This window comes from Vipera ursinii (assembly GCF_947247035.1).
Source record: "Vipera ursinii genome assembly, chromosome: 13".
Taxonomy (NCBI): Eukaryota; Metazoa; Chordata; class Lepidosauria; order Squamata; family Viperidae; genus Vipera; species Vipera ursinii.
The window spans coordinates 10154391-10179969 of NC_139526.1; the positions used below are offsets into that span (position 1 = coordinate 10154391).

General features: G+C 46.8%; 1 protein-coding gene across 1 annotated transcript in view; it reads left to right on the top strand.

Moving 5' to 3' along the window:
- RHOT2 (ras homolog family member T2) overlaps window positions 1–25579 on the top strand; it is a 39679-nt gene that overhangs the window by 3220 nt on the left and 10880 nt on the right. Inside the window, exons 2-18 of the mRNA XM_083373039.1 lie at window positions 4722–4780; window positions 5728–5809; window positions 7276–7319; window positions 8534–8587; window positions 8878–8930; window positions 10224–10332; window positions 10979–11080; window positions 12493–12591; window positions 14099–14207; window positions 15219–15339; window positions 15670–15754; window positions 17814–17959; window positions 18072–18172; window positions 19378–19518; window positions 20758–20831; window positions 21168–21290; window positions 24377–24579. Coding sequence (XP_083229165.1) covers window positions 4722–4780; window positions 5728–5809; window positions 7276–7319; window positions 8534–8587; window positions 8878–8930; window positions 10224–10332; window positions 10979–11080; window positions 12493–12591; window positions 14099–14207; window positions 15219–15339; window positions 15670–15754; window positions 17814–17959; window positions 18072–18172; window positions 19378–19518; window positions 20758–20831; window positions 21168–21290; window positions 24377–24579 — 1705 coding nt within the window. The remainder of the gene's footprint in view (window positions 1–4721; window positions 4781–5727; window positions 5810–7275; window positions 7320–8533; window positions 8588–8877; window positions 8931–10223; window positions 10333–10978; window positions 11081–12492; window positions 12592–14098; window positions 14208–15218; window positions 15340–15669; window positions 15755–17813; window positions 17960–18071; window positions 18173–19377; window positions 19519–20757; window positions 20832–21167; window positions 21291–24376; window positions 24580–25579) is intronic.

Consider the following 25579-nt stretch of genomic DNA (forward strand, 5'->3'; position numbering starts at 1 on the left):
ATTGAGATAGAGACAGATGATGGATGATAGGTAGACAGAGACACAGCTGATGGAGATGATGGATGATTGATAGAGATAGATGATGGATGATTGATGGATGGATGCATAGACAGACAATGGAGATGATGGATGATTGATAGAGACAGAGATAGATAGATAGCTAGATAGCTAGCTAGATAGATAGATAGATAGATAGATAGATAGATAGATAGATAGATAGATAGATATTCAAACAGAGATGATGGATGATTGATAGAGACAGAGATGATAGATAGATAGATAGACAGACAGACAAATGATTGAGAGAGAGAGGGGGTGTGTACAGGTAGTTCTTGACTTACGACCACAATTGAGCCCAAAATTTCTTTCTTGCCACAGTTGTTAAGCTAGTAACATGGTTGTTAAGTGAATCTGGCTTCTCCATTGACTTTGCTTGTCAGAACGTCACAAAAGGGAGGCCCTCTGCCATTCTGGAGCAGAGGAGCATATGTTTGGTTTTAGTGTCTGATTTTAACTTTTTTTGGTTTATAATTGTAGGTAACTGTAAGCTGCCCAGAGTTACCCTATGGTAAGATGGGCGGCCAATAAATTTTAGAAATAAATATAAATAATTCCCTTGAAGAATTGAGCAACCAGGAATGAAATGATGGAGGAGAGCAACTTTTTGAGTTATAGCAGTTGAAAGAAGGATGGGTCCGTACTGGCGAGGTTCAGACCTCACATCTGAGGGACCTTAGAGTCCATCTCAGTTGCAGTGGGGAGATAACCATTCTGAGTCGCCTTGCTACTTGCCAGGGTTATTAAGGTGAAGGTAGCTTATGGGGGACTGTTTGTACAAGAGTAAATTGGGACCTAAAGGTTTTTCCCTCTGGCCTTCCTGCCTTGTGGGTAATGGTAAAAAAATAGGCTGGAAAATCTGCTGTGGTTGTAAAAAAAATCTTTCTTTATATCATAACTAAGTCATCTTTGTATAAAGAATGGAACACAAATCGCCCTCAACTTAGCGATCGTAATTGGGACTTGAATTTCTGTCATAAGTCATTGCACTGATAAGCCAAGTCGGATCCAGTTTTGCAAGAGGGGTTTCATAAAATTTGTTTTTAATTTTTTTCATTAAGCAAACAATAAAGTTGTTTTAAGCGAATCCAGGTTCCCCAATGGGTATGTATTTATTTATTTATTTATTTATTTATTTATTTATTTATTGCTGAAAATTGTCCCCCCAAAAATGTGGCGAATCATGATTGCGTGACTGCAACCCGTGGTAAATGCCAAACCGGTTTCCAGTTGTCATTATGTGACCAAGGAGTTGGTGCGATGATTGTTAAGTTGGATCATATCAGTATACGCTGATGATTGATAGGACAAGTGGTAAGTCAGTTTTTCCAAGGCCATTGTAAATTTAAAGTGCCATTAAACAAAGAGTTGTTAGGTGGTGGCTGGGAAATTTGGGGAGTGGAAGACCCCATGTCTTAAAGTTGCCAAGGATGGAGATACCACCCCTGATTTAGCATGTATAATGTTCTCCTAGGATTAGAAAGGCTCAATTAAAACTCCAGTGAACCCAACAGGCAATTGAAATCAGTGCTTCTCACTTTCAACCAATTTAATTCTCGGGGTAAAAGGTAAAGGTTTCCCCGCACATGCGTGCTAGTCGTTTCCAACTCTAGGGCCCGGTGCTCATCTCCGTTTCAAAGCCGAAGAGCCAGCGCTTGTCCGAGGACGTCTCCGTGGTCATGTGGCCGGCATGACTAGACGCCAAAGGCGCACGAAACGCTGTTACCTTCCCACCGTAGTGGTCCCTATTTTTCTACTTGCATTTTTATGTGCTTTCAAACTGCTAGGTTGGCAGAAGCTAGGACGAGTAACAGGCGCTCACTCTGCTATGCGGCACTTGGGATTCGACCCGCCAAACTGCCGACCTTCTGATCAACAAGCTCAGCATCCTAACGCACTGAGACACCACGTCCCTCGGCGGTTGTTAGTGGGTTTTAAAATGGTAATGTGGAGGAGAGGAACTTCTTGAGGAAAGACAGAATGTCCAAGCAAGATCCATTCTACAGACTCGGAGCTACGGGATGGAACTCAGTGTCTGGGACAGAATCCTAATATTCATTTCCGGAAGGGATAAAAAGAAAAAAAAATCTGGTATCTAGGCGTGAAATCTGGGTGTGACCCAGTGAACTGTTGAAAGCCACAGAGTGAAAACATTTCCTACTTTTCTTTTCATGTGGAGAGAGGGAGAGAGAGAGTGTGTGTGTGTTTTTCTGTAGAGCTGTGTTTTTACTTTTATTTCTTCCATAAAGCCATTCATTCTGGGAAATTTATAATAAGGGTTACTTCATAGTACATCAGGGGGGCATTGTTAACCTGGCTGCAATTCTTTTTAAGCAGGCTTTTCTGTCTTTTCTTGAAATTAATAGGACCTTTTTGGAATCCAACCTGAAGTATCGCAGAGCCCCAGTTGACCATTTAACGGCCTGAATCTACAAAAAAAACCACAACTTCAGCTTGCAATCTTGATATTAAAGCCAATCAATCAGATATTTGTTCAAGTTACAGAGTAGTGTCTCAGTTGCAAAACTGGGCTATAGTCTCTTTTCTGGGCAATGTCCTGAAGCCGCTCCATAAATAAGAGCTGAAATCTTCCCCCCCCCAAGGCTTGCTGATGCACCAATGTTGTCATTTTGTTTTTATGGCTGATTTTATTGAGCTTCTCTTGGGAACTTGACAACTCTACCATGGAGATGCCTATGGTGAAGAACACTTTGTTTCATGCCCTTCTAAATCTAACCTCAGAAAAATATCTTTCTCTGAGCAAACAGATTGTTTTAGAAGAAGGTGGTCCATCCACCCCCACCCACCCCCCCCCAGAAGCTTTAAACTCTAGCTCTGATCTTTACTGGCAATTAACTGTCGTTTGGCTGGAACATGATGAGTTTTGCTCATCATCTGGAGAAGATCAAGCTGCTTATTTCTATCATAGATAGTTGGAGGAGTTTGCTGGCGTTCCCCCAAAACAACCCAGCAAAACAAGTATGAGACCTGGATTTTATTTGGATAATTCAGGATATTTTGTTCAATCGCTAAGTTGTGTCTAACCCTTCTTGACTCTATGGACCACAGCCTGCCAGGCCCGTGTCCTCCACTGCCCCTCAGAGTTTGCCCAAACTCATGTTCATTGCAGCAGTGACCCTATTTAACCATTTCACCCTCTGTCGTCCCCTTCTCCTTTTGCTTTCCATCTTTCCCAGCATCGAAAGTGAGTCGTGGCTTCTCTTTTCTTGACCAAAATATTTGAGCTTCAACTCATTTCTGGACATAGCACAGGGTTAAACTAAACAATGCAAACTTCTGACCTGGAAACATTTGGTCGGTGTCATAAGCAAACTGGGGCGTTGTAGATTCACTTCTACAATCTTTTACCATGGTCCACAATATCTTGGGTTTGTGAGATGTGATCCAAAACTGTAAATTGTGGCCAGAAGCAAACAAACTGCATTTGGAGTCAGAGCCAGTGACCATGCGTGAACATTGTGATGGTCAAGTATGAGCTGGCTGACCATGTATAGCTAGGATGCTGACTAAGTGGTTTTCAGTCAAAGGCTGCAGTTCTGAGGTTAATATGACATGATCCAGCCCTCACGTCGCTAGTATATATATGTAGCTCTTGACTTACAACAACAGCCCAAAATTTCCATTGCTAGGTAAGACATTTATTGTGGGTTTTGCCCATTTTACAACCTTTCTTGCCACAATTGTTAAGTGAACCGCTGCAGTTATTAAATTAGTAATAACTTGGTCTCTTCATACGTTATCCTTAGTGAAGCATGCAAAACAGTGTTTGCATTTCTTGCGTCGGATGAGGAGAGCGCATCTTTCTCCTTCTGTCCTGCCCACTTTTTACAGAGGCAAAATTGAGAGCGTTTTAGCAAACTGCATCGCTGCTTGGTTTGGGGGTAGCAGAGCCTCAGACAGAAGATCCACACAGAGTGGTGAGGACAGCTAAGAAGATTATAGGAAGCCTGTTTCCCATGATTCAGGGTACTGTTTACAAGCGCTTATATGTGCTGAGAGCTCAAAGCATTGTTAGAGACCCCACACACCCACTTCACGGTCTGTTTCTGTTGCTCCCCTCTGGGAGGAGGTTTAGAAGTATTTATAGCAGAACTACGAGATTCTGTAACAGCTTTGTTCTTTATGCCATCCTTCTTGTAAATTCGCAGGATTCTCTTTTTTTGCCATGTATGTGTATACATTCGAACTAGACTGTGATGTTTCTCAGTGTCGTGTGTGTGTGAGACAGAGTACATGGATAATGGTATTTTTTCGAGAGCTGAATGCAACAAAATTTTATTTTAATGTATGCTGATTAGTGTACGTTTAAAGTGATAATAACGTTTTCTATTCTGTTCTATTCTATTACATTCCATTCTATTCTATTATTAATACACTGGTTAAGTGAACTGGGATTGACGTGGCTTGTCAGAAGGTCGCAAAAGGGGATCACATGACCCTGGGACACTGTAACCATAAATACATGCCAGTTGCCAAGCATCCAAATTTTGATGACCTGGCCATGGGGATGCTGCAACAATCATAAGTGTGAGAACCGGTCTTTTTTATTCCAGTGTTTGTTGTAATGTTCAATGGTCACTAAATGTATGTATGGCTTGTAAGTTGAGGACTACCTGTAACTATATTGCTTCTCTTTCTTATAGCCCAAGTGGGGAAAACATCCTTGATCATGGCTCTGGTGGGTGAGGAGTTCCCTGAGGAGGTGAGTACAGGTTGCTGTTGCTACATATAATAATAATAAGTTGGAAGGGACCTTGGAGGTCATCTAGTCCAACCAGTGTTGGAGCATTCACAGCTTCTGGTGTCAGGTTGTTCCACTGGTTAATTGTTCTAACTGTCAGGAAGCTTCTCTTTAGTTCCAGGTTGCTTCTCTCTTTGGTTAGTTTCCATCTGTTGCTTCTTGTCCTGCCTTCAGGCACTTTGGACTCCCTCTTCTTTGTGGCAGCCCCTGAAATATTGGAACGCTGCTATCATGTCCCCCCTGGTCCTTTTCTTCTTTAAACTAGACTTACCCAATTCCAGCAGCCGTTCCTTATATCTTTTAGCCTCCAGTCCCCTAATCATCTTCATTCACTGCAGTCTTTCTAGAGCAGGGGTCTTCAAACTTGGCCCTTTTATGACTTGTGGACTTCAACTCCCAGAATTCCTCATCCAGCTTGCCTGGCTGAGGAATTCTGGAAGTTGAAGTCCACAAGTCATAAAAGGGCCAAGTTTGAAGAACCCTGTTCTAGAGTCTCAACATATTTTTTACATCGTGGTGACCAAAACTGGATGCAACGTTCCCAGTGTGGCCTTACCAAGGCATTGTAAAGTGGTATTAACACTTCACGTGAACTTGATTCTATCCCTCTGATTCTGTCCCTCTGCTGCTGCTCTTACTCTGCCTTGTAGCCCTAAAACTTCCCCATAGAAATGTATGAGCAGGACAAACGGTGTAAATAGATTTATACTATCTGTGACATACAAAAAAGGAAGAAGAAACCAGGACAGTCCTTCTTGCAGGATTGTAATGTCCCTGGATGGTGGTTTTTGCTCTGTCACCTATTTTTTAAATCTAGACTTTGTACGTGAGGGAACTACACAGATAAATTGAGACAAGCCTTTATCATCTGAGAATAGCCAGTGATAACCTTTTTTTTTTTACCCCAGGTTCCTCCTCGGGCCGAAGAGATCATAATCCCTGCAGATGTCACTCCTGAGAAAGTCCCCACCCACATCGTAGACTATTCAGGTAGGTCGCGGGCATAAATGACAGGTGAATTTGTGGATAAGAAGCCAGGAATACGCCCCAAGCAGTGCCACATGGAAGGAGACAACATCACGGTTTATTGTGACGCCCTGTGAGTTGAAAGGTTGGGATTCAGGCTGGAAGGTTGTTGGTTTTTTCCTTCCCCTCTGTATTTGCACAATTTTATTTCTGTTTATTTGTATCCTGCCTTTATTGCTTTTACAAATACCTCAAGGCGGTGAACATATCCAACACACTTTCCTCCTCGTATTTCCCCCACAACAACCTTGTAAGGTGGGTTGAGCTGAGAGAGAGAGAGAGGGACCAGCCCAAAGCCACCCGGATGCCCTTCATAGCTAAGGCAGGACTTGAACTCACAGTCTCCTGGTGGTTGGCCTAAATTCATCCAGCCGGCTAAAGCGGGACTAGAACTCATGGTCTCCTGGTGGCTGGCCTAAACTAAAGTCATCCAGCCAGCTTTCTTGCCTAAGGTGGGACTAGAACTCCCCATCTCCTGGTGCTTGGCCTAAAGCAGGGGTCGACAACCTGTTTCCGAGAGGGGGGAAAAAACCACTGGGAGCCGCAAAACTCTCTCTTGTGTGCACACATGAGGGGGGAAGCTTGATGGAAGAGTTTAATTAAAAAGAAATAGAGGCTGCTGTGCATGATCTCTCTCTCTCTCTCTCTCTCTCTCTCTCTCTCTCTCTCTCTCTCTTTCTCTCTCTCTCTCTCTCTCTCTCTCCGATCTTCTGATCACCTGGCAAGCTGGTTTCAAGCTGACACACATTCTTATTGGGCTGGCTCTCTTGCCCTTGGTCTGCCAGTCCTCTTCCAACACTCAGTGTGAGTGTTTGTGTGTGTGTGTGTGTGTGTGAGAGAGAGAGAGAGAGAGAGAGGCAGGAGCCCCACCCAATAAGCTTGTCAGCTTGTCAGAGAACAGCGTGAGGCCACTCTCTTTTTACACGCACAGAGAGAGAGAGAGAGAGAGAGAGAGAAGGGAAGTGCAAGTGCCTCTCTTTGTCTCTCTCTCTCTCTGCAAATGGCGCAACTGGGAGCCGCAGGAGAAGGCTGAAAGAGCCGCATGCGGCTCCAGAGCTGCGGGTTGCCGACCCGTGGCCTAAAGTCATCCAGCCAGCTTTCGTGCCTAAGGTGGGACTAGAACTCACCGTCTCCTGGTGGTTGACCTAAAGTCATCCAGCCAGCTTTCACACCTAAAGCGGGACTAGAACTCACCGTCTCCTGCTTTCTAGGCTGATGCTTTAACCACTAGACCAAACTGGCTCTCCACCATACCATACCTGAAAGTGAGCATCCAGCAAGAGCTCCTTCCTTCCTGGAGCCATAGGTAGGGCCAGCCTGGTCCCGCTGTTGCCTTAACATCCTATCTATGGTGGATAGGATGCTTCTGACTTTGCACATGGGTGAAAGATTGCAGGGCCAACTCGTGCCTCTTTTGTGTCTCCTTTCAGAAGCCGAACAGACAGAAGAAGAGCTGCAAGAAGAGATTTCCAAGGTAATCCTAAGGTCCCCTAAGGAGGGGCGGGGCGGGCCTGGAGCAGCTCCCCTCCCCCTCCCTCTCTTTGCTTTCCTGAACTGGGACACCAAAACTCTTCCCAAATCCCACCCAAAGCAGGGTGGAAAGTAATCTGATCCATTTTATCTTTGCTTCATCGATGCTTGTCAGTAGCAGCACTATGAGAATTGAACCTACCAGCTTAAGGGAGAACCAGGCAGGAGAATCCTCAGAGGAGGAGCAGGCCAGAACTTTCTACCTCCTCGTAGAGAGCGCGGATCGCTTAGCTTCAGCAGGGCTACCATATATACAGTTGTGTTGGCCTGGGAAGCCCCAAGCCATGTGGTCATAAAAAGCCCAAGGAACGTTCAGTTCCAAAGATGGGACATAGCTACCTGCCTATGGAGAAGAAGAAAGAAGAGGGACTCAATCTATTTTACAAAGGCAGGACAAGAAGCAACGGATAGAAACCAGTCAAGGAGAGAAGCAACCTAGAACGAAGGAGGAATTTCCCGACAGTCAGAACAATCAACCAGTGGAATGCCTTGCCTTCAGAAGTTTCAGGTGCTCCAACACTGGAGGCTTTTAACAAGAGACTGGACAACCAGTTTTCTGAAAGGGTACAGGGTCTCCTGCTTGTATGGAGGGGTTGGACTGAAAGATCTCCACGGTCCCTTCCAACTCTCTTATTCTGAGAAACAGGATATCAGAGAGTAAGGTCTCAGTTTTAGCCCCACTAGATGGACCAGACGGAGAATTCCAACTCTACAGGAAGGCTAAAACTACTTTTATTGAGATTGGCGACAGTAAGAGGACCTTGCAAGTTTGATGGGTTCTGTGCCTGCTCTTCCTTCTTACGTTCCAATGAATCAGGGAGGGAACTACTTGAGCCTCTTCCAAGCGTTCTCTCATAGCTTGGAATGACCTTAAAATGACCCTTTATTTTGGGTAACAGTTCCTGAATATTTCTGTCAAGGTCATCTTTCTGGCTTCAGCAGAGCTATCTCCCTGCCATGCTGGTGTTCATGAATGGAGGGCATTATTGTGCCAACTGACTGTAGCAGTGCATCAAACCATAGTTGGCTCACGTTGAGGGCGCTAAGCCCAGCATTGAGGATGCAAGTTCTTTGCACCAAAAATAATCTGGAAAAGAGCTTTGGGCTGGAGAGGTCTGTGCATTTGTTCGAACTCTGTCCCACTTTTCTCCGTTGCAGGCAAACGTGGTATGCATGGTCTATGACGTCACCGAGGAGGCCACCATTGACAAGGTAACACCATGGGCCTCTTGGGTGCCCCTCCGCAAGTCCACAATTGCGCTGCTTCTCCCTGCTTTGACTTTCCTACCCAAGGCCCGATGAATGATCATGAGTTCTGTACCTCATGGTGTTTCTTTGCTGCCTTGGATGGGTGCTGATCTCGACTGGAGTGGGGGGGGAGCCTCGATGTCATGGTGGGACTTGGGTGTCTCCTCAAGGGCTGATTTCTTTAAAAATCGGGGATTGAGTTGGGGCATGGAGATTCTCCCTCCCACTTGCTTTTCCCTTCCTTTTCCCTCCAGATTCGGACAAAATGGATTCCAATGGTGAATGGTGGCATTGAGCGATGTGCCAGGTATCTAATGTCTTACAGGGTGGGTTGTGCTGCTTTGGTTCTCATGGCTCTGTTAACAAATCTGTTTTTCTTCAGGGGGAATGTGGGGGGGGCGTAGTGGCACAGCGGCTCAAAGACACCGGATCTGTCGGCCAGAGATGGTCGGCGCTCCGGCAGTTCAAGCCCACGGCACCACGCGGTGGAGTGAGCTCCTGTCATTTGCCTTAGCTCAGCAGTGGCACTCAGAGCCCTCTCTGTGGGCACACGTGCGGCCCGCACAGAGCAGCGCAGCCGAGGACATGGCAGCCAGGACAAGACTCCATGCACAGTTGATGCCGTGGGACACGGAGGGAGCACGTGGCTGCCATGGCGTTGCTGGGCTGCCATGGCGATCTGCAGCGGGCCATGGACGCAGTGGGTGGCCCTGCGGGAAGGCGGGGCAGGGGCGGGACCGGTTTTCGGGCACATGGTCTCTAAAAGGTTCGCCATCACTGCCCTGCACACCTAGCAGTTCGAAAGCATGTAAAACTGCAAGTAGATAAATAGGTACTACCCTTCTGGGAAAAGCCAGCCGCGTTCCATGTGGCACTGGCGCCAGATTGCCTGGATGCGCGGTGAGGTTGGTGGAAGAAAGCATGGGTGACCCAGCACCCCAAACGCTGCTAGCCAGCTGGGGGAAAGCTAGTTCTCCCCCCTGCGGTGTACCATGGATAGCGTGTACAAAATAAACCAGCAATCTTAAGTTACCAGAACTATGGGCAGTCCTTGACCCACGACCACAATCGAGCCCAAAATTACCATTCCTAAGCGAGGCAGTTGTTAAAGTGAACTTTGCTCCGTTTTATGACCTTTCTCACCACCGTTGTTAAGGGAATCACTGCAGTTGTTAAGTTGGTCACACGGTTGTTAAGTGAATCTGGCTCCCCCCCCCCCCCCCCGTTGGCTGCATGTCGGAAGGTCACAAAAAGGGGGATCACGTGAACCCGGGACGCCGCGACCGTCATAAATGTAAACCGGTTGCCAAGCCTGCAAATTTTTGATCATGTGACCGTGGGGAATGCTGCAAGGGTCCTAGCTTTGGGGAAAGGTCCTAAGTCACCTTTTTCGGTGCCGCTCTCACTTTGAGCGGTCACTAAACGAACAGTTGTAAGTCGAGGACTACCTGTACTGTGTGGTTAAAAAGCATTGTTAGATCTCCCTCCCATGTGCTTCAAAATAAAAAAAACCCCTCCTGCCCACCCCACCCCTTTCCTGCTCCTTTGGACCCTCCTCCCATCCTCAAGAGTTCTCTCCAAAATGTTTCTTCCTTTCAAGGATCCCCATCATCCTCGTGGGAAACAAGTCTGACCTGCACACCGGAAGCTCCATGGAAACCATCCTGCCCATTATGAACCAGTTCTCTGAGATCGAGACCTGTGTGGAGGTGAGGAATTGTCTGCACGTTGGCAGGGACCTAGCGCAAAACTTTGGGGTGAAGGAGAAGCCCTTTAGGACGGGGTCGCCAACCCACAGGCCGCTCCTGGGCCTCCAACCATTCGGAACCGGGCCGTGGAAGTCACGAGCCAGCGAGCGTGTGCACCGCATGCTCCATTTGCGTGAGTGGCAGGTGCACGTGCCCACCGCTCGCGCAAAGGGAGCTGCAGACGGGCGCGCAGTTGCCCACCACTCCCGTGGAACCATCCCTCTCCCCCACCCCGCCACACACACACACACACACACCGGGCCACAAAGCCAGAAAGATTGAGGATCTCTGCTTTACGAGAGTTGAACTAGAAACTCCTCCGCTGATTTAGCGGGAGCACATATTTTGCATCCAGGAGACCCCAAATTTAGGCCACCGACTTCTCTGCTTTTCCCTCTTCTGAGGTGATACGACGCCACACCAAAATTGTTCTTCCAGTGAGAACTGGAGGAAAAGAGGCTTCGCTTGTAGTCTTTCATTGGTGCCTGCTTTCGTGGTCGTCCTGAGATGGAGCACTTTTGAGTGTCGTTTCAATATATCGGTTTTATTTACTGACGAGCACTTCCTGGTCTCTGAATCGGCGTCTCTCTCCCTCTTTCTACACCAGTGTTCGGCGAAGAATCTGAAAAACATTTCCGAGCTTTTCTACTATGCCCAGAAAGCTGTTCTTCACCCAACTGCCCCTCTCTATGATCCGGAGGAGAAACAGGTAAACATCTGCATAATAACGTTGCTATTAGCGTAGCAGGCAGGACCGGAATGAGTTAGACAAGCTTACTAGAACTTCTAATAAGTAAATTTCATTAAAGGAAAACGAGAAAGCCATGGCGAAAAGAATTCTAATGACTACAGGTAATCCTTGACTTACAACAGTTCATTTAGGGACCGAAGTTACAACAGCACTGGAAAGAGTGGCTTACCACCTTTTCTCACACTTACGACCGTTGCAGCATCCCCAGGGTCATGTGATCAGAATTCAGACGCTCGGCAACCGACTCACGTTTACGTCGGTCGCAGTGTCCCGGGGTCACGTGATCCCCTTTTTTGCGACCTTCTGACAAGCAAAGTCAATGGGGGAAGCCAGATTCACTTAACAACCATGATACTAATTTAACAGCTGCAGCGATTCACTTAACAACTGCGGCAAAAAACGAGCAAAATTCACTTAACAAATGTCTCGCTTAGCAACAAAAATTTGGGCTTCAGTTGTGGACGTAAGTCGAGGACTACCTCTGTCTATTGTAAATCTCAGTTGCTGGTTTTAGGCGGTATGGAGGGGCTCGCCGCAATGCCATTTGCAGAGCCAATAAACGTATGATTAAATCTTGGCTTTGTGTAACTCTGCATGAGGCTTGGTGGCGCAGTGGTTAGAATCCGGTGTTGCAGGCAAAAATTCTGCCCACAGCCTGGAGTTTGATCCTGAACAGCTCAAGGTTGACTCAGCCTTCAGCCCTTCCAAGGTCGGTAAAGTGAAGACCTAGATTGTTAGGGGCAAGGTGTTGACTCTAAATCACAGGTCCCTGACCTTTTGGACACCAGGGACCGGTTAAGTGGAGAGAGGTTTTTCCGTGGACTGGAGGGCGCGTGGTCTTGTGTGCTGCTTGCATCCCACAAATGGGGCTTTGTTTTTTGTGCGGCCCGGTTGCTGGCATGCTGCGGCCCGGTACCGGTCCACGGACCTGGGGTTGGGGACCCCTAAACTCTAAACTGCCCAGAGAGTGCTGCAAAGCCCTAAAGAGCAGTGTATAAGTCCAAGTGCTATTGCTATATACAATTTTGTTACTCTGTGGTTCCTAAGCTGGTTGTTGACCACAACTGTGGACCTGATAGTAAATTCTGGCCTTGGGAGAGAACCTACAGTAGGGAAAGATAGTCTTCAACCTGATGGCTTCCAGATCTACTGGATTTCATCTAAGTTTCCCAACAAAGCTGACCTTCCAGACGTTTGGAGAAGCACCAGTTTGGAGAAGACTTTTCCAGACTCTTAGGCAAAACAGCTTCAGTTCATCGTCTTCTCCATCCCTCTGTGCCTAGGATGATGGCATTGTGGAAAATGCAAGGTACTTCGTATTCCCTCTCTTTAAAATTACCTCTCTTTCTTTCACCTCTCTGTTCGTTCAGTTAAGGCCAGCATGCGCGCAAGCGCTCACTCGGATTTTCAACATGTCTGATCAAGACAACAACCAGATCCTAAGTGACGAAGAACTTAACTATTTCCAGGTACCGTTTTGTTTTCAATGGGGGGAAGCTGGAGCGGGGAGGCGGGGGTGGGAGGAAGAAACTGGAAATCTTTGTGTATTCTCAGAAGGTCCGTTGGTACCAAATCTGATGCCCTGACTGGATATGTTGAGATTTGTAACCTTATGGGGGAGCTTCAGGCCTTTTTTTGGTTTCAATAGGCATAGCAGTACAGATAGTCCTCAACTTATGACCGCAGTTGAACCCCAGATTTCTGTGGCTAAGCAAAACATTGGTTGCATGAGTTTCGCCCCATTTTACGAGCTTTCTTGCCATGTTTGCTATCTGCAGTTGTTCAGTTAGTAACGCCGCTTGCTGAGTGAATCTGGCTTTGCCCTTGACTTTGCTTGTCAGAAAGTCGCAAACACGGATCACAGGACGCTGCAACCGTCATAAGTACATGCCTGTTGCCAAGCCTCCGAGTTTTGATCACATGATCATGGAGAATGCTGCAGTGGTCTCAAGTGTGAACAAGGGTCCTAAGTTATAACTTCGAATGGTGGGTAAATGACCTGTTGTAAATTGAGGACCGCTTGTATTTCAGATCTGAAAGCAATTTCCAGACATCTCTTGATCCCTCAGTCGTTGACTTTGAGAGAATTTGGAATATATCCAAGCTGAATATGGAACATCCCAGCTTTCAAGAAGCAGCTGAGTTGTTACCTGCTCTCTGAGTCTATATGATGCTTCTATTGGTTCTTTGATGCAGGGCTTTTCAACCAGTGGTACGGGTACCACCTGTGGTACATTGGCACGTAGCAGGTGGTACACGACCATCCTAGAAAAGTGGTAGCGGGGGAGGGGAATGAGCTGAACCGGTGGCAGCACCGCACAAGCCTGAGCGAGAGACGGCTGGAGTTGCAGGGCTGTCAGGGCTCAGCGGAAGCGCCAGGATCAGCACCAGGCTCCAGCTGGAGCTCGGCGCTGATCCCGGCGCTTCCGCTGAGCCCAGAAGCGCCGATCAGCTGGAATGTTACAGCATCTCCAGGGTCTTGTGATTTACATTCAGATGCTTGGCAACTGATTCATATTTATGACGGTCACAGTGTCCCAGGGTCATGTGAAGTGACCAAAACCTGCTGAAACCACCCAGCGGGGGGGCAGGAATAAAAACCAAACACCCCCCCATCCCACCCCCACTGCCAATCCTCACAACCATGAAAACCTCGGACAGGAGGAAGAGTGCCGCCAGGCGGGCAGACAGGTGTCTTACTCGGCTGTGGCTTGGGGGGCACTTTTTTCAGTGCCATTGTAACTTCGAACAGTCACTAAGTGAACTGCTGTAAGTCGAGGACTACCTGTACTTCATCACTTTTTTCCTTTTTTTTCTGGTCATCAAGTTTTTGACACCTTGCTGGGCGACTGGTGGTACTCGGATGTTGCCGTATCCTAAAAGTGGTAGAATGGGTGAAAAAGTTGAAAAGCCCTGCTTTGATGCATAGACCGGTCCCTTTTTGTGACTGATCTCCTTGTTTTTCTTGGGAAGTAGAAGTCCTGCTTTGGAAACCCGTTGGCTCCTCAGGCTCTGGAAGATGTAAAAATGGTGGTGTGGAAGAACACAACAGATGGTGTCCAGGACAACGGCCTTACACTCAACGGTAAATACAGCAGCCTGCTCTTTAAGTAGCTGGCCCTGGAAACGATAGGAAAAAAAGATGTTGAGACTCTAGAAAGAGGGCAGAGCAGAGCAACAAAGGTGTTTGGGGGCCTGGAGGCTAAAACGTATGAAGAACGGTTGCAGGAATTGGATATGTCTAGTTGAGTGAAAAGAAAGATTAGGGATGATACGATAGCAGTCTTCCAATAGTTGAGGGGCTGCCCCAAAGAAGAGGGAGTCAAGCTGTTCTCCAAAGCACCAGAAGGCAGGACAAGAAGCAATGGATGAGAACTAATCAAGGAGAGAAGCAACCTAGAACTAAGGAGAAACTTCCTGGCAGTTAAAATTAATCAGTGGAACAGCTTGCCTCCAGATGTTGTGGGTGCTCCAACCCTGGAGGTTTTTAAGAAGAGATTGTCCAATGGTATTCTTCAGACAATTGTCTGGAAGGGTATAGGGCAGTGATGGCGAACCTTTTAGAGACCGAGTGCCCAAACTGGAACCCAAAACCCACTAAGGTATCATCGGATGCCAGGTGGGTGTGGCCCATTGGGTGGGCAGGCGTGGCTGTGGTGGTAACAGCAGACTGGGTGGGACTGAAAAATTCAATCAATCAATTCCAACTTTGCGAGATTTTTTTCCCCCCGCGAGAAGTTGAAATTGATTGAAACTTCTTTTTTTTTTGCACACGGCGGCGGAGGCCTAAAGCAAAAAGGTTTTATAAAACCCAGCTGAAGGCCTAGGACTGGGGGCGACGGCGCGCGTGCCCACAGAGAGGGCTCTGCGTGCCATGCGTGCCACGTTCGCCACCATGGGCATAGGGTCTCCTGCTTGAGCAGGGGTTTGGACTAGAAGACCTTCAAAGTCCCTTCCAACTCTGCTGTTCTGTTGTGTTCTGTTCTGTTCCTCCTCAGAGGTTGGGAAGACTCAAATCTGTCCCCTGTGGTGTACCTTTGTTGTAACTGCCTTTTCTGAACAATACTCTTGTACCCGCCCCCTTGTCCCTACCCAGGCTTCCTTTTCCTCAACACCCTCTTCATCCAGAGAGGCCGTCACGAGACGACATGGACCATTCTCCGCCGCTTTGGCTATGACGATGCCCTGGAGCTGACTGATGACTATCTCTGCCCAGTGTGAGTCAGCTCGAATCCTCGACTTGCATCTTAAGAACCGAAAAAATTGGCTTAATGTCCGTGGCCAAAAAAAAAAAAAGTCCTAAAATCAGACAAGGCTCCCTTAACAACTGGCAGTGGAAATTCTGGTCCCAGTTATGGTGTTTTCCCCGAAAGTAAGGCCTACACCAACAATAAAGCCCTAGCTTGATTTTGGGGGGGGGGGCCTAATAAAAGGATTACCTGGACATTGCGTTGCACCCAATTTGCAGTGCCTCAGGTGGTTTGTAGTAGTTGGAAAAATTGTCGGACTGCAGGATCCGCTTCAAGTTCTCCTCTTGTTTCGTTCAGGATCCGGGTACCCCAGGACTGTTCCACAGAGCTGAACCACTTTGGTTACCAGTTCCTACAACGGATGTTTGAGAAACATGACAAGGTAAGTGGTGGAGAGGCCGAAACAGTGTCTCCCTGCTGTGTTTTTCCCCGAGAGAGGCTGCCTAATGGTGGATCCCATGTCTTGCCAGGGACGGCTGATCCTGAAGCAATGCTCTTTAAAAAAAAAAAACTTGCCTTCCTTTCGTGGAAGCCCTAGATCAGTGGTAGGCAACCTTGGCTCTTTTAGGACTCGTGGACTTCAACTCCCAGAATTCCTCAGCCAGCATGGCTCAGCTTGGAAACCTCTCACTTTCCCCTTGGCATGGCTGGCTCAGGAATTCTGGGAGTTGAAGTCCACGAGTCATAAAAGAGCCAACGTTGCCTAGCCCTGCCCTAAATAGATTGTCCTGGAGGGGGAATTAGCATTCTTCCTTGAGCCTTTCTCAAAATTGGTGAAAAATGCTACCCCTGAATTTCGGCCGTGTGGTCTTGGCAAGGTTTCCTGAGCTGGAAATATGAGACGGGCAAGAGATTGGGTATCGACCTGTAGCTGATTTGTGTCCAACTCGAGAGAACTTGCCTTGCTCAGTCAAGTTGTCCTTGTTCCCACCCTGAGAGGCCTCCAGGGCTGTGTTTCTCAACTTTGGCAACTTTTAAGGTGTGTGGACTTCAGAATTCCCAGAATTCCCTAGCCAGCAAGGTTGAGAAACACTGCTCCAAAATATAGAATCCGTAGTCCCCCTTCTCCTTCGTGCTCACTGTGCCAATGTGCTGCTTTCAACATACCAGTTCCAATTCCCAGTCATGCTTGCAAACGGCAACAATACGGCAGCCCTCTCCTACACATCTTCATTGGTCCCCTCTCTCTGCTTCCCAAACACACCGACTCTGTTTTTTCCAAGAGCATTTCCTGTTTGGCCAGCCATTAGATCAGTCGGGTTCAAATTTGCATCGATGGGCAGAGTACAAGGATCCTACAACATTGCTGGGTGCAAAAACCACGCATGGTGATGAATGGGCTGCATTAACAGAGAATTTGGACTTCTGGTAATATGTCGCTTGGAGGACTTGTCTGCTCAGTCTTGGTTCTTGCTGTAGACCGGGGGGGGGGGGGGGGTCTTCAAACCTGGCCCTTTGATGACTTGTGGACTTCAACTCCCAGAATTCCTCATCCAGGCACGCTGGCTGAGGAATTCTGGGAGTTGAAGTCCAGAAGTCATCAAAGGACCAAGTTTGAAGACCTCTGCTGTAGACTCCGGAAGACGTGTTCCTCTTCAGTTTTATCATTCTCCCGTCTGGCAAAAGTGGCGATAGCAATGCCAGCCCTATCTTAAGTTGAAATGATGAAAGCTACGACTTTTGAGAGAATGGGAAGAGAAAAGAGAAGCCATAGAAAGACTTGACGTGTCAACCTGAAAGCTCGCTTTGTTGGGAAAGAAAACAGGGGAGGCGTCACATCCCGTCAGTTTGAGAGCTGGAAGGGAAGGAAAGCTGTCCTGGTCCTTTGACCCCAGCATTAAACTCAGGGGTCTTCCAACTTGGCCCTTTGAGGACTTGTGGCCTTCAACTCCCAGAATTCCTCAGCCAGGATGCTTTAAGACAGGGGTCTTCCAATTTTGCCCTTTGATGACTTGTGGACTTCAACTCCCAGAATTCCTGGCATGCCTGGCTGAGGAATTCTGGGAGTTGAAGTCCACAAGTCATCAAAAGGCCCAGTTGGAAGACCCCCTGATTAAGCTGTTCCTCCTCTTGAAGGCGTCTTGCCCAGGAAGAAAGAAGCCAGAACTCTTGACTTCTCTGTTGGTGATGGCAAGCAGCACTGACTCCTGGGACAGTTGGCAGGAGAGACAGGAGAGGAAGGCCAGTTTGTGGCCATTTCTGTCTCCAGCCCTTCTCCAGCATTCGACTAAAGGCAGAAAAAAATCCTCCAGGCAGCTTTGGGTCTGGCTACTCGGCCCAAAAGATGCTAAGGGCAACTGCACCGCACCCTGAACACTTTGCAGCTGAGCTTGTCGAAGGAGCAGAGGGCTTCTCAGGATGCTGTCGGCATGGTGGGCTTGCCGGCCTGTAGCAAGGGAGAGCTGCCTCTCAGGGGCCGTTTTCTTTCCTCTGGCCTGCAGGACCGTGACGGCGCCCTCTCGCCCGCCGAGTTGCAGAACTTCTTTGGTGTGTTCCCCTATACCCCCTGGGGATCTGAGCTCTACCACACGGTATGCACCACAGATAAAGGCCTGCTTTCTCTGCATGGATTCCTCTGCCAGTGGACGTAAGCGCAGCCTCTCTCTGCCCCCCCCCCCGTCAGACCACTTGTCCTCCTCCCCACGGGTGGTCTGTAACAGGTGCGCTTCTCTCTCTCTGTGCTTGGATTTCTCCCCCAGGCTGGTGGCCTACCTGGATGTCCATCGCTGCTTAGAACACTTGGGCTACCTGGGGTACCCCATCTTCTCTCAGCACGACTCCCAGATTTACGCCATCACAGGTAAATCGGCTGCTGAGCTGATTTCTAAGTTCAGGTACTGTGCAGCTAGTCCTCAACGTAGAGGTCGTCCTCGGCTTACCTCCGTGCATTTAATGACCATTCAAAGTTACAATTGATGTCTCCTTTTTTCACACTCAACGACCGTTGCAGCCTCTCCCTGGTCACGAGATCGAAATTCAGATGCTTAGCCACCGGCTCAGATTTATGACAGTTGCAGTGTCCTGTGATTCCCCTTTTGCCACCTCCTGAGAAGCAAAATCAGTGGGGAAGCCAAGTTCCTTTAGCAACCGTTTTACTAGCTTAACAACTGTGGTTGTAAAATGGGGCAAAAATTCACTTAATTGTCTCACTTAGCGACAGAAATGTTGCGTTCAGTTGCGATCCTAAGTCAGGTACTACGTGTACAACCATTTGTTTAGTGGCCATTCAAAGTTGAACAACAGCACTGAAAAAGGTGACTTAACGACTGGTCCTTGCAGTTAGCGACCGTCGTGGCATCCCCAGAGTCACATCGTCAAAATTGGGAGCCTTGGCAACTCACATGTATTTATGACAGTTGCAGCTTCCCAGGGTCACGCGATCCCCATTTGCAACCTCTCCAGCCGGTTTCCAACAGGCAGAGTCGAGGGGGGAAGCCGGACTCGTTTAATAACCATGTGGTTCACGTAACAGCTGCAGTGATTTCACTTAACAACCAGGGGGCAGAAACGGTCATCAAGTCAGGCGCGACTCATTTCGCCACCTAGCTTAGCAGTGAGAAATTCTTGACCCAGTAAGTCAAAGTGTCAGGGTGATGATTTGACAGCTAAACAGCTTATGTAACGATGTAATGTAAGGTGGACGATGCAAGAATGGGAATGACTCAGCAGGGTCTGTGCCTGTGCCTTTAAGAGTCTGAGTATAAAAGGGAAGGTTTTTGCTTGAGTCTTTCTCTCTCTCTCTCTTCTCCATTTGACTGCTGTAATTGCTGTGTATTGGAGTTTGCTGTTTCACCACATGCATGTATCTTGTTTTTGGTGTATATTTGTAGATATAGTGTAATATAAACCACCATTTAATACAGATCACTGTTTACTGTATATACTCCTGGGTTACCTCAGCGCAATAAGACTGTGCGTGCTCTGACACAAGGAAGTTGGGGAGGCAGGAAGGAAAGGCCTCTCCCTTCATTATCCTTTCTCATCCACCTCTCCATTCTGTTCTAGTCACCCGGGAAAAAAAGGTGGACTTGGAGAAAGGCCAGACCCACCGGAACGTCTTCCTTTGCAAAGTGATCGGGTCCCGAGGAGCCGGCAAGTCTGCTTTCCTGCAAGCCTTTCTAGGCAAGGATGTGGGGGTACGTCCCGGTGGAGAACAGCGCCCCCTATTTAAGTCTGCCCTTCAGATAAAAACAAATTACCCATGTCAGTTGGGACCAGTACAGAATCAGGGTGAGCTTTGACGGTTGATCCCAAGAGGCCTCTTAAGTCAGTGTTTCTCAAACTCGGCGACTTTTAAGATGTGTGGAGCTTCAGTTCCCCAGAATTCCCCAGCCAGTAATGGTGGCTGAGGAACTCTGGGAGTTGAAGTCCACATATCTTAAATGTTGCCGAGGTTGAGAAAGATTGCCCTAGACCAGGGGTCTTCAAACGGGGCCCTTTTATGACTTGTGGGCTGAGGAATTCTGGGAGTTGAAGTCCACAAGTCAAGGGGTCTTCAAACGGGGCCCTTCCTTTTATGACTTGTGCACTTCAACTCCCAGAATTCCTCAGCCAGACATGCCGGCTGAGGAATTCTGGGAGTTGAAGTCCACAAGTCAAGGGGTCTTCATTGTGGACTTCAACTCCCAGAATTCCTCAGCCAGGGACGCCAGGAATTCTGGGAGTTGAAGTCCGCAAGTCATAAAAGGGTCAAGCTTGAAGACCCCTGCCCTAGACTCCCAGCCAGCTATTTCAGGTGGGTGATATACCACATTCCTGCCCCCTGCTTGTCAGATGGCAGGTGGACCTGAACATGGTTCATCCCAGTCCTGGCCCATCGCCTTAACCCCAACCCCATGGTGGCTTTTTCCACACGCCAATCCTTGGAATTTGAGGGCCAGTGATTTCTTACAATGTCTTAATTGAGGCCCACTTTGTCTTCAAGGCCCAAATCATTCTAGGCTTCCAGAATGCAGCTTATCCCCTCTTCTAAATGTGTTTTTTGGGGGGTGGGGTGGTGGATCTGGACTACTAAAACTAAAAGTCCCAAGAATGCTTGGTTTTCAGGATTGTTGAAATGGCATTCCCAAGACAGTATCAGGTTGGGAGAGATACATAATCATCATTATCCACCTTTCCTTCCTCCCTCCCTCCCTTCCCTCCCTCCTTTGTTCCTTCCTTCCCTCCCTCCTTCCTTCCCTCCCTCCCCACCTTCTCTTCCTCCCTCCCTCCCTTCCTTCCCTCCTTCGTTCTTTCCTTCCCTACCTCCTTCCTTCCTCCCTCCCCACCTTCCTTCTCTTCCTCCCTCCATATCAAAATTAATCTTTCTTTTACATCAAATCAATCTTCCTTCCTTCCTCCTCAAAACCATCCTTCCTCCCTCCCTCCCTCCCTCTTTCAGGTCAGATGTATCTGAGGAAAACAGATCGTCCTATTCAATTAATACGGTGCTGGTCAATGGGCAGGAAAAGCATTTAATTGTAAGTGCAATCTATTGATTCATTTTTTAAAAAAATCCCGATGCATACGATGAGTGAACCATTGTTTAGTCCAGGGTCGGCAACCTCGGCTCTTTTATGACTCGTGGACTTCAACTCCCAGAATTCCTGAGCCAGCATAGCTGGCTCAGGAATTCTGGGAGTTGAAGTCCACGAGTCATAAAAGAGCCGAGGTTCAGCATAGCTGGCTCAGGAATTCTGGGAGTTGAAGTCCACGAGTCATAAAAGAGCCGAGGTTGCCGACCCCTGGTTTAGTCGGAAAGTATCTGGATGGTTTAGAAAAAAATAATATGGATCTCCTTTGTGTTGTCTCTGCAGCTGCAGGAGATTGAGGCGGATGGGGAATTTGCGAAGAGCTCCGACACAGCTTGTGACGTTTTCTGCTTCTTGTATGACGTGGCAGACCACAAGTCTTTTAATTACTGTGCTAATATTTATAAGGTGAGTTTTTCTACCTGCTTTCAGAAGCAGTGGGTCTCCAAAGCCTGATGCTGAAATTTAATTAATTTCAAGTTTCCTTGCCTCTTTTAAATTTTCTATACAGGTAGTTCTCAACTTACAAGAGTTTGTATAGTGACCGCACTGAAGAAAGTGACTCATGACCATTTTTCGCACTTACGACCGTTGCAGCATCCCCAGGGTCACATGATCAAAATTTGGACACGGGGCAACTGACTCGTGGTGGTTGGCGTGTCCTGATGTCACATGGTCTCTTTTCCGACCTCCTGACAAGCAAAGTCAACGGAGGAAGCCAGATTCATTTAGCAACCTGGTTGCTAATTTAAGAACTGCAGTGATTCACTTAACAACGGTGGCAAGAAAGTTCGTAAAATGGGGCAAGACTCACTTATCAAATTTTCTCGCTTAGCCACATAAATTTTGGGCTTGCTCAATTGTGATTGTATGTTGAAGACTACCTGTACTGTTTTTATGCTTCTAGTTGTTTTATTATACACCACTCAGTCCTTCCCTGAAGATGATTGGAGTTCTTAAATATGACAGATTAGATGATAGACAGACAGACATAAATTTTATATATATGTGTGTCTGTATATGTGTATATATAGAGAGAGAGAGAGTGGGGGGAAGGAAGGAAGGAAAGGGAAGGAAGGAAGGAAGGAAGGAAGGAAGGAAGGAAGGAAGGAAGGAAGGAAGGAAGGAAGGAAGGAAGGAAAGATCATAGATATATGATAGGATGGACAGATGGATGGACAGACATAAATTAGAGAAGGAAAAATGATAGAGAAGGAAAGATGATAGATATATAATAGGATGGATAGATATAGATTATATATATAGAGAGAGAAGGAAAGATGATAGATATATGATAGGATGGATGGATGGACGGACAGACAGATATAGATTACGTATATAAAGAGAGAAGGAAAGATGATAGATGATAGAGAAGGAAAGAGATGATAGATATATGATGGGATGGATGGATGGATCTATCTTTGAAAATACATCCTTTTTCTCTCTCCTCACCTCTCCTCTCCACCCATCCATGGAGCTTTCTTACTGCTACCTGCAACTTTCATTTGAAAAAGAAAACGTTAAAACAGGAGTTTCCATGTAGAGAAGATACTGTAAAGCAAAGAGAAATGTTTTACGAAAGCTAGTTATTGTCTGAGGCTGGTTCCTAATTGAAGTCCACAATCTTTGAATCCTCTTTGGCTGTTTTCACTGCTGTGTTTAGTGGCACTTTGTAGTTTGACTTTCGAAAGTAATTCCTACACGATCCTGACTCCGTTGTCTTAACAATTTCTAGGCCTATTACTCTTTTTTAAGTTAACATTCCTTGGATGCCTCCCTTTAATTTCTTTTAATCCTCCCGGTCTAGCCTCCCCATCTATAGTTAATCTCAGCGTTGGGATTTCCTTTGTGCTGATTGATGACTGTAATCAAGACGGAGGATGGTATTTAAAGGATTGCTTAATAAATAAACATCAGGGGGGGAAAATGGAAACCCCATTTATTTATTTATTTATTTTTTATTACATTTATATCCCGCCCTTCTCCGAAGACTCAGGGCGGCTTACAAGCTTTTAGCAGTAGCCTTCATTCTATGTATATGCCTGCTTGTTAGGGCTTTCACACACCCCCAAGCGGCATTATTAAAAAGTCAGCTTATTGCCCCCAACAATCTGCAGCTCTTCCAGAAGAGGTTCTTCCAAACTCTCTGCGAAAAGTTTGCCTCCCTCTGCTATAGCGATCCCAACTGACAATGGACAATCCTGAATAACTGCATCAGTGGAATATACGTAGCACCCTCCCCTCAGTGTGACTGTGGGATCTCACATCAAACGGTAGATCACACCGTGACCAGTTGTAAGCTCAGGGCATATCCAGATAGTCCTCAGCTTACAACAGTTCATTGAATGATCGTTTGAAGTTACAACGGCACTGGAAAAAAGTGACTTAGGACCATTTTTCACACTTATGACCGTTGCGCCATCCCCACGGTTACGTGATTTACATTCAGATGTTTGACAGCCGTTTCATATGTACGACGGTCCTTCTCTGAAGATGATTGGAGTTCTTAAATATGATGGATTAGATGATAAACAGATACATAAATTGTGTGTGTGTGTATATGTGTGTGTGTGTGTGTGTGTGTGTGTGTGTGTGTTAAGTGTTTGTTAAGTATTTAGAATACCTTGCTAGGCCCCAGACATGGGACAAATCTTATTTCCTGTTTCAGTCTAACCCAAGGCCATCAACAGGCAGTAATCACAGCAGTGACAGCTCATATTTGTGTAAATTTTTGGGTTGCTAACAAAGAATTCACATATATATATATATATATATATATATATATATATATATATATATATATATATATATATATGTTTTCTGAGGTTTTTGCGGGTGTTTGTATGTAGATCTTTGGTCATTTGGGTTTTTTCCCAACCTCCAATTTTACGTGGGAAAAAACCCAAATGACCAAAGAGGTGTGTGTGTGTGTGTGTGTGTGTGTGTGTGTGTGTGTGTGTGTAGAGAGAGAGGGGGGGGAGGAAGGAAGGAAGGAAGAAATTAGAGAGATGATAGATACATGATAGGATGGATGGATGGATGGACAGACGGACAGACATATAAATTAGAGAGAGAGAGAAGGAAAGATGATAGAGAAGGAAAGAGATGATAGATATTGGATGGATGGATAGACAGACAGACAGATAGATATAGATTATAGATAAAGAGAAGGGAAGAGATGATAGATGATAGAGAAGGAAAGAGATGAACAAATTTCTCATGTAGCAACATCAGTTCTGGCCTCAACTGTGGTCGTCTAAGTCGAGGATTCCTACGCCAGTCCTGTATCTGGTTTTTCCCCCCACATAAACGATGCTGCACTTCCAGAGCTAGCTTGCCTAGGCATGAGTATCTGAACACAGATCTCCTTAACATTAATTTTTTCCCCCTCTGTTTTTAATCTAGGTGAAATGTTAATTAGATCTTGCAAGCCCACGTCTGATAGGCCACGCCAGAAATAACCGCCCCCCACTGTTCTTCCTTGCCCTCTCCAGCAGCACTACATGGACAGTCAGATTCCTTGTCTCTTTGTGGGCTCCAAAACTGACCTGCCAGAAACGTCCCCTCCGCACGGCCTCTCCCCAGCCGAGTTCTGCTACAAACACCGCTTGCCGCCCCCGTTTTGCTTCTCCTGCATCAGCCAGGAACTTCTCAGCACCGCAGTCTACACCAAACTAGCCACGGCCGCCACGTTTCCGTAAGTGTTGATTCCTTCGTTCTGAACACAGAGAGACAGTTACAATCAGAGGATCTGTGCAAATAGCAAGAGCACTTACATGCCGCTTCACAGTGCTTTACGGCCCTCTCTAAGCGGTTTACAGAGTCAGCCTATTGCCACCCAACAATCTGGGTCCTCATTTTACCGACCTCGGAAGGATGGAAGGCTGAGTCCGCCTTGAGCCAGTCAGGATACGAAGGAAGGAAGGAAGGAAGGAAGGAAGGAAGGAAGGAAGGAAGGAAGGAAGGAAGGAAGGAAGGAAGGAAGGTAGCACTTAGACTTATATGCTGCTTCACTGCTTTACAGCCCTCTCTAAGCAGTTTACAGAGTCAGCCTATGGCCCCCAGTGATCTGGGTCCTCATTTTACCGACCTCGGAAGGATGGAAGGCTGAGTCAACCTTGAGCCAGTCAGGAAAGGAAGGAAGGAAGGAAGGAAGGAAGGAAGGAAGGAAGGAAGGAAGGAAGGAAGGAAGGAATGGCGAGCACGTAGACTTACATATCACTTCATGGTGCTTCACAGCCCTCTCTAAGCAGTTTGCACAGTCAGCGTATTGTCCCCAACAACGTGGGTCCTCAGTTTACCGACCTCAGAAGGATGGAAGGCTGAGTCAAGCTTTTTCGAACATGTTTTGTTTATTAGTTGATAATATAAAATACAAAAATACAGAAGAAAATAGTGGGAAAATAAGGGAGGGAGAAGGGGAAAGGAAAAGTGTGGGGCAAGGAGAGAAAAAAAGAAAGAAAAGGCATTGACTTCTGTCTCCCTTGGGTGCGGTAGAATAAGATGATAGCATCAAACTTCATTTTTTGTACTTTTACATAATAATGTAAAGTAGCCATTTCTGTGACAACGAACCTATTAATCGGCAAAAGCACACAAAGTTTCATATTATTTTTTTTTTGTACCTCACACACAAAGCCGGATGGGGTTTCCAAATAGAAACAAAAGTAATTGTTTTGGTTTTTTTTCCTTTAATC